Source organism: Pan troglodytes, chromosome 12, assembly GCF_028858775.2.
Source record: "Pan troglodytes isolate AG18354 chromosome 12, NHGRI_mPanTro3-v2.0_pri, whole genome shotgun sequence".
Lineage (NCBI taxonomy): Eukaryota > Metazoa > Chordata > Mammalia > Primates > Hominidae > Pan > Pan troglodytes.
The window spans coordinates 23,743,685-23,756,238 of record NC_072410.2 but is presented as its reverse complement, the minus strand read 5'-3'; the positions used below and the strand labels follow the sequence as shown (position 1 = coordinate 23,756,238).

Genomic DNA, 12,554 nt, shown 5'->3' with positions numbered 1-12,554 from the left:
AATCATATAGTATGTAATTTTTTAAGTTTGGCATTTTTTGTTACTCATGTTATTATGCTTTATTCATGTTGTCATTACATGTATAAAGGGTTTTTCCTTTTTATTTTTGAATAGTAGTCCATTATCTGAATAATACTGCACTTTATCCATTTATCTGTTGAGAATTCTAGTTCCTGCATATCTTTGCGAATACTCGCCCTACCTCCAGCATTCTAGTAGGTGTGTAGTTGAGTGCAAAATTATTGTGGTCTAGTTTGTTTCCACAGTGACTAATGGCTTTATGCATCTTTTCATGTACTTATGCTTAGAGAGATGACCATATCTGTTTCTTTGAAAAATATGTTCAAAATCCTTTGTTCTTTATTAGATTGTTTTATTGTTGAGTTTTAAGAGTTCTTTATACTTCTGGTTCTATGTATATAATTCCTTTTTCACTTGTATGTACTGCTGATGTATTCTTATGGTCTGGGACTTGGTTTTTCATTTTCTTTGTTTTGTTTTGCATGTGTGTGTGTGTATGTGTGTTGGAGACTGTCTCTTGCTATGTGTGTGTGTGTTTTTTTTTTTTTTGGAGACCGTCTCTTGCTGTTGCCCAGGCTGGAGTGCAGTGTGGCGCACTCTTGGTTAACTACAACGTCCGCCTCCCAGGCTCAAGCGATTCTTGTGCCTAAGCCACAGGTAGCTGGGATTACAGGCATGCACCACCACACCCGGTTAGGGTTGGTTTTTTTTGGGGGGCGGGGGGGCGGTGTGTGTGTGTGTTTTAGTAAAGATGGCCAGGCTGGTCTCAAACTCCTGGCCTCAAGTGATCCACCGCTTTGGCCACCCAAAGTGCTGGGATTACAGGCGTGAGCCACCACGCCCAGCCTCCTTTTCTTAATAGTGTGTTTTGAAGAGAAGAAATTTCTGATTTTGGTGAAATCCAACTAATTTTTATATTTTATTTATTTTTGGGACAGGGCCTTGCTCTGTCACCCAGGCTGGAGTACAGTGGCATTATCTCAGCTCACTGCAGCTCTACCTCCTGGGTTTAAGTGATTCTTGTTCCTCAGCCTCCCAAGTAGCTGGAATTACAGGTACATGCCACCACACCTGGCTGATTTGTATTTTTAGTAGAGACGGGGTTTCACCATGTTGGTCAGGCTGGTCTTGAGCTCCTGACATCAAGTGATCCGCCAGCCTTGGCCTCCCAAAGCCCTGGGATTTCAGGCATGAGCCACCGTGCCTGGCCCCAATTAATTTTTTTACGATTTGTGTTCTATGTAAGTAATCTTTTCCTATCCCAAGTTCATTAAATTTTTCTCCGGTGTTTCCAGATGTTTAATAGTTGGAGCTTTTTTTACATTGAGATCAGTGATCTTTTTTTTATATAGCGTGAGGTCAGGGTTTACTTTTTTTCCATAGAAATATTTTGTTATTTAAAGACTCTTTGCTGAAAAAATTATTTTTTTCCCCATGGAATTAGTTTGGAATCTTTGTCAATAATTAATTGACCATATATGTCTGTTCCTAGAATTTATCTTTTGTTCCATTGCTCTATATACTTTCCTATGCCACTACTACCCTGTCTCATTACAGCTTCATAGTAAAGTTTTGAAAGCTGGTAGTGGTAAATCCTTCAACTTAGTTTTCTTTATATTGTTTTGGCTATTTTAGGTCCTTGGATTTCAATATAAAGTTTTCAGTCAGCTTGTTCGTTTCCACAAAAAGCCTTTTAGGATTTTGATTGGGATTGCGTTTCAATCTGTAGATAAATTTTGAGAGAATTGGCTCTTTTAGCAATATTGCATCTTTTGATCAGTGAGCATGGTATCTCTGTACATTTACTTAGTCCTCTTTACCATTTTTAAAAATTATTTTTCATTTTATTTATTTTTTTAAATAGAGACGAGGTCTGTGTTACCCAGGCTGGTCTCGAACACCTGGGCTGAAGCAATCTGCCCACGTTAGCCTCCCAAAGTGCTAAGATTTAAGATGTGAGCCACCATGCCTGGCCAGGCCTTCTTTACTTTCTCTTGGCAATATTTTGTAGTTTTATTGTCCACATGTTGGACATATTTTTCTGAATTTATCCCTAAGTATTTCATGGTTTAATGCTATTGTAAATAGCATGAAAACTTTTTAAATTTCCAGCTGTTTATCACATTTACACTCAGTTTGTATCTTGTGACCTTGATTAGGCCTAGTATCTTCTTTTGTAAATAATGTGAGTTTTTCTAAGTATGTTGTTATGTTATCTGCTTATAAATGCAGTTATGTTTGTTTCCCCTTACCTATATGCTTTCTACATCTTTTTCTTCTTTATTGTACTAACTAGACCTTCTAAATAATGTTGAATAGAAGGAATGACAGTAGACATCATCCTTTCCTTATTCCTGATATTAAGGGAAAGTGCTCAGTCTTTCACCCTTAAGTATGATGTCAGCTGCAGGGTTTTTGTTTTTTTGGTTTTTTTTGTCAATGCCCTTTATTAAGTTTGAGGAAGTTTCCTTCTATTCTAGGTGGTTTAGAGTGCTTTGTGTTTTTATTTCTTTAATCATGAATGGTTGTTGATTGTGTCAAATTCTTTTCCTGCATATGTAGAGATGTTCATGTGGATTTTCTCCTTCGTTCTGTTAACAACATAATTACTGTTGAATTTTTAGAATGTTAAACCAACTTTACATTATTAAAATAAACCCTAGTTGGTTGTCATTTGTTATCCTTTTGATATATTGCTAGATTTGATTTGTAATGTTTCATTGTTGTTTTGTGTCTATGTTCATGAGTGATATGAGTATGTAGTTTTCTTGTAATGTCTTTTATCTGGTTTTCATATCAGAGTAATGTTGGCCTCCTAAGACGAGTTGAGAAGTGTTTCCTCCTCTGTTTTCTGAAAGAATGTGCAGGAATTGGATTATTTCAAAGAATTAGCTTTTGGTTTTATTAATATTCTTTTCTAATATAAGCATTTAAAAGTGTTAATTTCTAATTACTAGTTAGACATGTTTTTATTATTTAGCTTTACAAGCTTCAGGCTTTTCCTTTAAAGGTGTTGAGCATGTTTATAAATATTCTAAGGACCTCATATGCTAATTTTAACATCTTCGTCATTTCCTACTGATTTGTCTCCTTAGTAGCATTCAGATTCGTCTGATTCTTTATTTTGTCACCCTAGACTCAGTCCCCAGACAGATTATGCTTTTGATTGTTTGTTTGGCTAGCAAGTATTTTTCATTTCTTCTATGCTCATTTATCTCTCATGTTGAAAAGTGAGGGAAAATAGATTCTGTCATTAACAAAACAGATTTAATCCTAATTTGAGCAATAAAATAATTAAAATAGGCTGTTCCCTTAGAAAATATATATTTTTTAATTTTTTGGTATATAATTTTATAGTGATGGTACTTGCTGGGATTGATTGATTTGTTACAAAAACTGTTTTGGAATTCCAACAATATACATTAATAGTCTTAGGATAATTCTAGGATATTATCTTTTGCAAACAAATGGCAGCCACTTAGGAACTCATGGAGGCTGACAGGGGCAGCATGGCACCACAGCAGTTTCTAATTTAAGAGCAGGTGCCGATAAGCAGTCTGAAAGGAGCTTTTGGTACAGTAAAGTGTATGAGTAAGTAAGTCACACTGTTCTGTATATATGAGACATACATGAGGAATTTTCTGGAGCTATTAATACAGTTCTTGAATGTTCTGAATTTTTTAGAGATCTTTCTCATGAAAAAACTTTTTCAGATTGATAGGTTATATGATTGGAAAAAGAGTCCTGACTCTGATGTGGCTGCTACTTTAAAGAAGCAGAAAAAGAATACAAAAGATGAATTTGAGGAGCGAGCAAAGGCTATTATTGTAGAATTTGCACAGCAGGTAAGAAGGCCTTCCTTCTTTCTGAAGAGCCTATCTCAGAATATGTATTATATTATCTTTATAATGAAGTCAGCATTTTCATTAATACTCGTTCTTTTCCTCTGTTGACAGCAATTACTTTTTTTAAATTCTTCTTCCCTTTTCTACTTTTTCTTTGCAGTCTGAATACTTTAATTTAGAAAACTGAGTTGACTTAGAACTACTTTGCTATAATACAGTTAATGCTTATAGGATATACATGATCATTTTTAGTGTTTATGAGGAGTTTCAAAATGATGAGCCATTTGCTCATCCGGCTTCTAGTTAGTCACACCTATTCCAGATACGTTTTCTTTACAGCCTGGCATTTTGGATGATTTTTGCTCCTAGGGTTTGAATGCTGCTTTGTTTTATGAGAATAAAGATCCCCGCACTTTTGTGTCTTTGGTACCTACCTCTGCACATACTGGTGATGGCATGGGAAGTCTGATCTACCTTCTTGTAGAGTTAACTCAGACCATGTTGAGCAAGAGACTTGCACACTGTGAAGAGCTGAGAGCACAGGTGATGGAGGTAATGATCAACTTTTCAGTTTATTGTTTTTTTTTTTTAAAAACATAGCAAGTTCCTTGAGTGGAGGATATTTACTGCTTTTAGATTTAATGAACATGGTGCATTGTATGTATGTCTTTCTCTTTGCATTAATGCCTTTTAGGTTAAAGCTCTCCCGGGGATGGGCACCACTATAGATGTCATCTTGATCAATGGGCGTTTGAAGGAAGGAGATACAATCATTGTTCCTGGAGTAGAAGGGCCCATTGTAACTCAGATTCGAGGCCTCCTGTTACCTCCTCCTATGAAGGAATTACGAGTGAAGGTACGCTGAGGTGGGAAGCGTTGACACGTGGGGACTTGTACAGTGTTTAGAAGTTCTGCTGAGATGGTTTCCTCACTTTGAAAGCTGTTTGACTTAATACAGAACACATACATCCCTCGCTCTCCCTTTTATTTTAGATGTCATCATACAGGAAGGCCTGTCTGTCAGAGTAGAGATGTGTGAAAGTACCTGCTTACTAGACTGGGCCTTTGCCAGATTCTAAACTACACTGTTTTGGTTCTACACTGCTAACTACAGTTGACTCTTGAACAACATGAGGGCTAGGGGCACTGACTCCCTGGCCAGTTGAAAATCCACATATATTTTTTGACTCCCCAAAAACTTAACTCCTAATAGCCTACCATTGACCAGAAGCCTTACCAATCACATAAACAGTCAACTAACATGTTTTGTATGTTTTATATATTACATACTGCATTCTTACAGTAAAACAAGCTAGAGAAAAGAAAACGTGATTAAGAAAATCATAAGGAAAATAGATTTACTATTGGTTAAGTGGAAGTGGATCATCATAATGGTCCTCATTCTCATCTTCATGTTGAGTAAGCTGAGAGGGAAGAAGGAGAGGGGTAGGCCTTGCTGTGTTTGGTGGCAGAGGCAGAAGAAAATCTGAGTATAAGTGGACATTTGCAGTTCAAGCCCATTTTGTTCAAGGGTCAGCTGTAGTTTTTTAACATTTTTAATTGTGAAATAAAACATTGCTCCTGAAAAGTACACAAAACATAAAAGAAAAGTTTAACACATTTTTGGGAAGCAACCAGATGGAGAATCAGAACGCTGCTGGCACCCAGAAGCTTCCTGTGTGCTTCTTCCTGATCAACTCCCCCGCCTTCCCCTCCTACCCCCTGACCTTTCATAGAGTTAACCATGGTTGCATTTTATGACAGTAACAAATATCCTTGCTTTGCTTTGTTTTTGTGTCTAAGAGTACTTCCCTTAGAAGTGTCTGTAGACTTTATGTAGAAATGGAGTTATTCTCAGTGTGTACTTTTATAGCTGGCTCTTTTTTTTTTTTTTTTTTTTTTTTTTTTGGTGATAGGCTCTCACTGTCACCCAGGCTGGAATGCAGTGGTGCAGTCACAGTTCACTGCAGCCTCAACCTCCCCGGGGTTCAGGTGATCCTCCCACCTCAGCCTCCTGAATAGTTGGGACTATAGGTACGCACCACCACACCTGGCTAATTTGTTTACAGATGGGACTTTGTCATGTTGCCCAGGCTGGTCTTGAACTCCTGGGCTCAAGCAATCCACCCACCTTGATCTCCCCAAAGTGCTGGGATTATAGGCATGAGCCACCATGCCTGGCCTATATCTGGCTTCCTTTAGTGAAAAAAAAAAGTATATAATTTTAAGATTTCTATTCCATTGTGTGACTATATCACAACATATCTATCTGTTCTGTTGATGGGAAATGTAGGTGATCTCCAGTTTTTTATGTTTATTTTATTTTATTTTATTTTGAGATGGAGTCTCAGTCTGTCATCCAGGCTGGGATTACAGGTGCACGCCACCACACCCGGCTAATTTTTGTATTTTTAGTAGAGGTGGGGTTTTGCCGTGTTGGCCAGGCTAGTCTCGAACTCCTGACCTCAGCCTCCCTAAGTGAGCCACCGCACCCGGCCCAGTTTTTGATTTTTGTTGTTACTAATAATGCTGCTACTGTGAACTTTTGTGTATATCTCTTGATGTGTTTGTGCCAGTTTCCCAGGGTATGTATACCTAGGAGTGAAGGCCACACTTGTCTACAGTGGGTGTAACAAATTATATTCTCAACTGCAGTATTTTAGTTTCATTGTTTTACATCTTCATCAGTTCTTGGATGTTAGATTTTAAATTTTTTTTGCCATTCTGCTAAGTGTGTAGCTCATTGCCGTTTCAGTGTGCATTTGCCTAATTGTTAACCTGGTTGGTCATTTAAAAATGTTTATTGGCCATTTATTTCCTCCTTCGTGAGATGTACATTTTTCTTCTGCATTATCTTTCTTACAGATTTATATGCGCTTATATATTCAGGATACCGGTTTGTTAGTTGGTGTGTTTTGCAATATCTTCTACTCTTGTGACTTTTTTTTTCCTGTGGTATTTTGAGAAATGGAAATATTTAATTTTAATGTTAAATTTATCAGTCTTGCGATTATTGCTTTTTGTGCCTCGTTTAAGAAACCTCTCTCTAATATCATGATGAGATTCTCTTTATATCATCTCCTACTGCTAACCACTTTTAAAGTACATTTGGTAACAAATGTTTTTATCTCTGTAGAACCAGTATGAAAAGCATAAAGAAGTAGAAGCAGCTCAGGGGGTAAAGATTCTTGGAAAAGACCTGGAGAAAACATTGGCTGGTTTACCCCTCCTTGTGGCTTATAAAGAAGATGAAATCCCTGTTCTTAAAGTAAGTTCATTAAAAATTTTTTTTCCTTAAAAGCTATTTGAGTTCTGGCATGTGTCAGCATTGCACATGCTAGGGATGGTGACCAAAACTGGCTTTGTCTTTGTGAAGCCTGCCATTTCTTGGCCTCTTAGCAAACTTGATGCTTTTGAATTACTTCAGTTTGTACAATCATAGAAATTGGTATAATTTTTATATGTACTAGAATTATAAAAATAATGCATTTTATTCAAATAAAAAAATGAGTCAAAAGCTAGAAGTCAGCTGGGCATGGTGAATGCACACCTGTAGTCCCAGCTACTTGGGAGGCTGAGGCAGGAGAATCACTTGAACCTGGGAGGCAGAGGCTGCAGTGAGCCAAGATCGTGCCACTGCACTCCAACCTGGGTGACAGCAGGACCCTGTCTAAAAAAAAAAAAGCTAGAAATTGTATATTATTTTTGGCCCATGTCCATTGTAGTTTCATAAAAGTGGACTTTGAGCCATAGTTTGTTCATTTGCCAAAGAGAAAATACAACTGTTCCCAGCACATGGCTCTTGTGTCCTGGGGCCGTGTTTATTATTTAGGCAGCATCAAGTCATGCTGTTGGGAATAAGCTATCTTAGGGCCAGTGAGAGAATAGGGCAGGCCTGTCTCTTCACCCAGTCCTGAGTATGGAGTGGACTTAAGTCTCTTCAGTGGCATTGATAAACTTGTTTTACTTATTTCTGGTTAAAAATCTCTTCTTCCATTTCCCGACAAGCAGTGATGGAGGAAGGAGCTGCTGAGATCATGAGATTATGGTATTTCCTAGTTAACACAGTCAAGCTGAACTTTTGGGCTATCATAACACATTATGTTTATGTGGTGCTTTTTTAACTTTAAAAAAATTTTTCTTCTCTACTGTTTAATTCTGCCCACCCATCTACTGTATTTGCCAAGTGGAGCGGAGATTAAACATATTTCAAAGTTAGTAAACCTAAGACAAAGGTGAAGCGAAATACAGTTAGGGTATGGCCCCCAAATCTCCTCCTTCATTCCAGCACAGGTTCTGTGATGCCTTGCTCTATCTAAGCCTTAGTTTCATATTTGCAGATGAGTACTTAACCAAAGAGAGAAACACAATTTAATTCTAGGCTGCTGAGGATAGAGGTGTGTTGACAACCTTATCAAATCTGATTTCTTTTCAAGGATGAATTGATCCATGAGTTAAAGCAGACACTAAATGCTATCAAATTAGAAGAAAAAGGAGTCTATGTCCAGGCATCTACACTGGGTTCTTTGGAAGCTCTACTGGAATTTCTGAAAACATCAGAAGTGCCCGTAAGTAACTACACCTCGCTCCACAAGTGAATGGTGGTTGGTCGTGGTTTTTGGTGCCATCGCCATTACCTGATACATACGGATAAACATGGAAACTCCCATTTTTTCAGTATGCAGGAATTAACATTGGCCCAGTGCATAAAAAAGATGTTATGAAGGCTTCAGTGATGTTGGAACATGACCCTCAGTAAGTAATTTCTCTTGCTATGAAGGCTTTCATGTTACGTAGCTATCTTAAAACTGTCCTATCTTAAAAAACTGTCCTCTGTGACATACTCTGTTTTTCACTGAATGGTCTTTGATGTGTTTTAACCTTTTAGGTATGCAGTAATTTTGGCCTTCGATGTGAGAATTGAACGAGATGCACAAGAAATGGCTGATAGTTTAGGAGTTAGAATTTTTAGTGCAGAAATTATTTATCATTTATTTGATGCCTTTACAAAATATAGACAAGACTACAAGAAACAGAAACAAGAAGAATTTAAGTAAGTTACTGTTTTTATTTGAGTCTTTGTTAATGAACATGATTGAGAATTACTGAATTCCAGAAAGGGCTGTAAACAGCAAAATCATGGCATTTACTCATCTACCAGAGGCTGCATCCTGAAATGGTGTGTTACAAACCAGAAACCCAACATACTGGGGACATTCCAGCAGTATGCAAACAAGTCTTGTCTGTGACTTCAGTTTAATAATCTTGGCAGACTTGGGTCTTGTTAATGGGTTCGTAGTTATTAAATGTAGGGACTTTATCTTGCTCATCTGGGATTATATAGATTGGAAGTAACAAAACTTGAGTGAGGAAAACTGGGAAATAAGAGATTCTGTGGGAGAGAAGTCCATTCCTGTACCAAACTTTCACTCAAGCACTCACAGTACCTACATTGCTGCAGTGGTAGAGGAGGCATCAGCAGAGAACCAGGCCAGCCTCCCTCCTCCTTTCCCTTTGAGACAGGGTCTCGTTCTGTCACCCATGCTGCAGTACAGTGGCATGATCATGGGTCACCCCAACCTCTGCCTACTGGGCTCAAGTGATCCTCCCATCTTGGCCTCCCGAGTAGTTGAGACTACAGGCTCGCACCATTATGCCTGGCTAATTTTTTGTATTTTTGGTAGAGGGTTTCGCCATGTTGGCCAGGCTGGTCTTGAACTCCTGAGCTCAAGTGATCCACCTGCCTCTGCCTCCCAAAGTGCTGGGATTATAGGTGTAAGCCACTGTGCCTGGTCTGGGACATGCTCTTATTGCAGGACAATTGACACATGTTGAGAAGTGCTGAAAAACCAAATAAAGCAGGGAAGGCCTAGATAAGGAGAGGAGGGACTGTGATTAATGATGTGGTTTGGGAAGGCATCTCACCTCTTCAGACAGAGTAAGCCACACAGGCACATGGGGAGTGTCCAGAGAGAACAGCAGTGCGAGGCAGAGTGACCAGAAGGGACAGTGATAAATGAGGTCAGAGAGGGTGGCAGGACCTGTATCGTCAAGGATCTTACAGGCCATGGGAAGGATTGAGCTTCTCTGAGTTTTGCAAGAAGCCATTGCCAAGGCTGTGTGTTCACAATCAGACTGGTTAACTGGGTTGTTATGTGGACCTTGGGTTGTTAGGAAGTCAGTGGCAAGAGCCTGTCAGGAGGCTCCCATAGTCCAAGCAAGAGGTCTAGGTGATTCAGACCACAGTGATGATAGGAGTGATGGCGTAGTTTGGGATACATTTTTAAGTGGAGCTTACTAGCAAATATTAGGATTTAGACTGGTATATGCTCACTTTAGATCATGAAACCTGAAGTGAGAAGAATTCTACTTAACAAGACTGCTGGAAACTTTTAAAGCATTTTAAGCGTGTGCTCAATAAGCAGGGTAATTATGTAGTGGCCTTTTGGATCAATGGTTTGAGAACGTGGTGGAGAAAAGGAGGGTGATAATATGGTCTGATGCCTATGTGATCCCCCAGTAGCCTACATATGTGCCAAACGAAGACCTGCCTGTCACCAGGTACTGCCTAGGTTCTAAGCCCCAGACTGTGGCTGACATCTTCAGCAGCCAAGCTCAGTGTTTTAGACTAGGAACAGAATGCTCCTAGACTAGGAACAGAATGCTCCTGTGATGCAGCTTCTTTTGGAGGTAGGGCTTTAAAAGAGAAGAAAGCAGACTTGGGAAGCAACAGAATGGGGAGGAGGAGGTTAAGAACAAGGAAGAAGCGCCCTGGGCATGGGGTGGCCCTGGGCTGCAGCACCCTGCCTGCCCCTCTCCTGTGGCCGCTGGGGAAAGCTGCTTTCATCTAATGGGAGAAGCCTGATGTTCAGCTGCAGTTTTTCTTTTTATGTTTAAGTGATTCTGTAAGCTTAAAATTCTTTTCTTTTTTCCTTTCAGGCACATAGCAGTATTTCCCTGCAAGATAAAAATCCTCCCTCAGTACATTTTTAATTCTCGAGATCCGATAGTGATGGGGGTGACGGTGGAAGCAGGTCAGGTGAAACAGGGGACACCCATGTGTGTCCCAAGCAAAAATGTAAGTTCTAGTTGTACATTCTGTGGGTCATTTCTTAAAGCACTAAATGAGTGTCCAAGAGTCGTACCAACACAGCTTTGTGCCTGTAGTTCACAGTACTGTGCTGTGTATTTAGTGTGGTCTCCACCTTCTTAACAAATGTTTCAGTGTTTTTACCTCAGTAGGAAGAAAATGTGGTAACTTTAAAACAAGCAGAGCCTGTCACCTTCTGTTGTGCTTCAGTATTGGTAAATATCAGTGCTCCATAGTCAGTGTTGACTCAGTGCTGATCTCAGTGCTTCAGTTAATTGGGGCTCCAAGGCACTTTACATTATTGCCTTTTATTTTATTTTGAAAGGTTTCAAGCCTGTGGAAAAGTTTAAAAACTAGTATAATGAACACTCATGTTTACCTTCCCTTTCTGTCAGCATACCTAAGAAAAATTAATAATATTTCAACAATATCCTATAATTTGCAGCCCTCAACATTATTTCACCAGTTATTCCAAAGATGTTTTGGTAACTCTCCCCACCAATCTGGCCCAGTGCCCTGCAAGCTGCATTGCACTGGGGCTTGTTTTGTGGCTGAGCCTCAGTCAAGAACAGTCCTCCATTCTTTTTGAAGTGTCCCTGTTGTTTTGCAAATTCCTCCTCCATTTGGATTTATCTGTTTCTCTCCCTCCCAACTAGACACAGGTTAGAATTACTGGAAAGACACTCATGCAGTTTCCCTGTGTGCCTGCCTCTTGCATGACCCAGCCTGTCTGACCGCTGCTGATGCTCTGATTTCCTGGGGAAAGTGCTAGACGCCAACCATCTCCATTAGAAACTTGCCCCTTTGTAATTACTCTGTAATCTGTCTGGTACCTGGAGTTCCTAATGGATATCCTGTTTCTCAACAGCCTTTATCCCAGTGCCTTTAGTACCCACTGGCAAGCGTTGCCTAAGTCAACTATTACGTAGATGGTTGCAAAATTGTGGATATACCTGTCCCCCCATTTCTTACAAAGAACCTCTTCCCACTGACCTTTTTATTGAGTCATAGACTCAGTGGGTTTTTTTTTTTTTTTTTTAATATAATCCATTACCTTTATTCTTTTGATACTCAGATTTTCTAGTGTGGTCAGTAGGAGCTCAACTGGCTCCTGTATCCTTGACACACAGCAGTCTGAGCATCATCTTCCTTTCTGGTTGAGATGTTCCAGCCTCATCTAGTACTTTCCCTGGCCCAAACCTGGTTCTTGTAATGGGCAATGGCACTTAGAAGTTGTCATTGCTTTTCTACCATTTCAGTGGACTAAGCCTGGACATTTATTTGTGTTACTTTCTATGTGGCTTTGGCCTCCTAAACCAACCAGAGCTCTCCGTGTTTTCACTCTTACTCTCCTGAATCTTTTTCTCCACAGAGGAGTCAGGGTTTTTTGCCCCAAACTCTGAGATCACATCACTCATCTGCTCACAGGCCGTCATTCTTAAAATTTCAGGATTGGTCCTCACTCTGACTTCATTCCCATCAGCCACTTCAAGCTCATTCCTGACTCACACCCTTTGTGCCTGCTGATCCCTCCTATTACGGCACCTGTCACGTGAAATGGTAGAGCAAAAATAGGAAATGACATTGGGTCAACAGGG

General features: G+C 39.6%; 1 protein-coding gene across 1 annotated transcript in view; it reads left to right on the top strand.

Moving 5' to 3' along the window:
• EIF5B (eukaryotic translation initiation factor 5B) overlaps positions 1-12,554 on the top strand; it is a 62,337-nt gene that overhangs the window by 48,497 nt on the left and 1,286 nt on the right. Inside the window, exons 15-22 of the mRNA XM_001159759.8 lie at positions 3,735-3,866; positions 4,236-4,418; positions 4,561-4,722; positions 7,003-7,134; positions 8,303-8,434; positions 8,545-8,621; positions 8,755-8,919; positions 10,806-10,944. Coding sequence (XP_001159759.2) covers positions 3,735-3,866; positions 4,236-4,418; positions 4,561-4,722; positions 7,003-7,134; positions 8,303-8,434; positions 8,545-8,621; positions 8,755-8,919; positions 10,806-10,944 — 1,122 coding nt within the window. The remainder of the gene's footprint in view (positions 1-3,734; positions 3,867-4,235; positions 4,419-4,560; positions 4,723-7,002; positions 7,135-8,302; positions 8,435-8,544; positions 8,622-8,754; positions 8,920-10,805; positions 10,945-12,554) is intronic.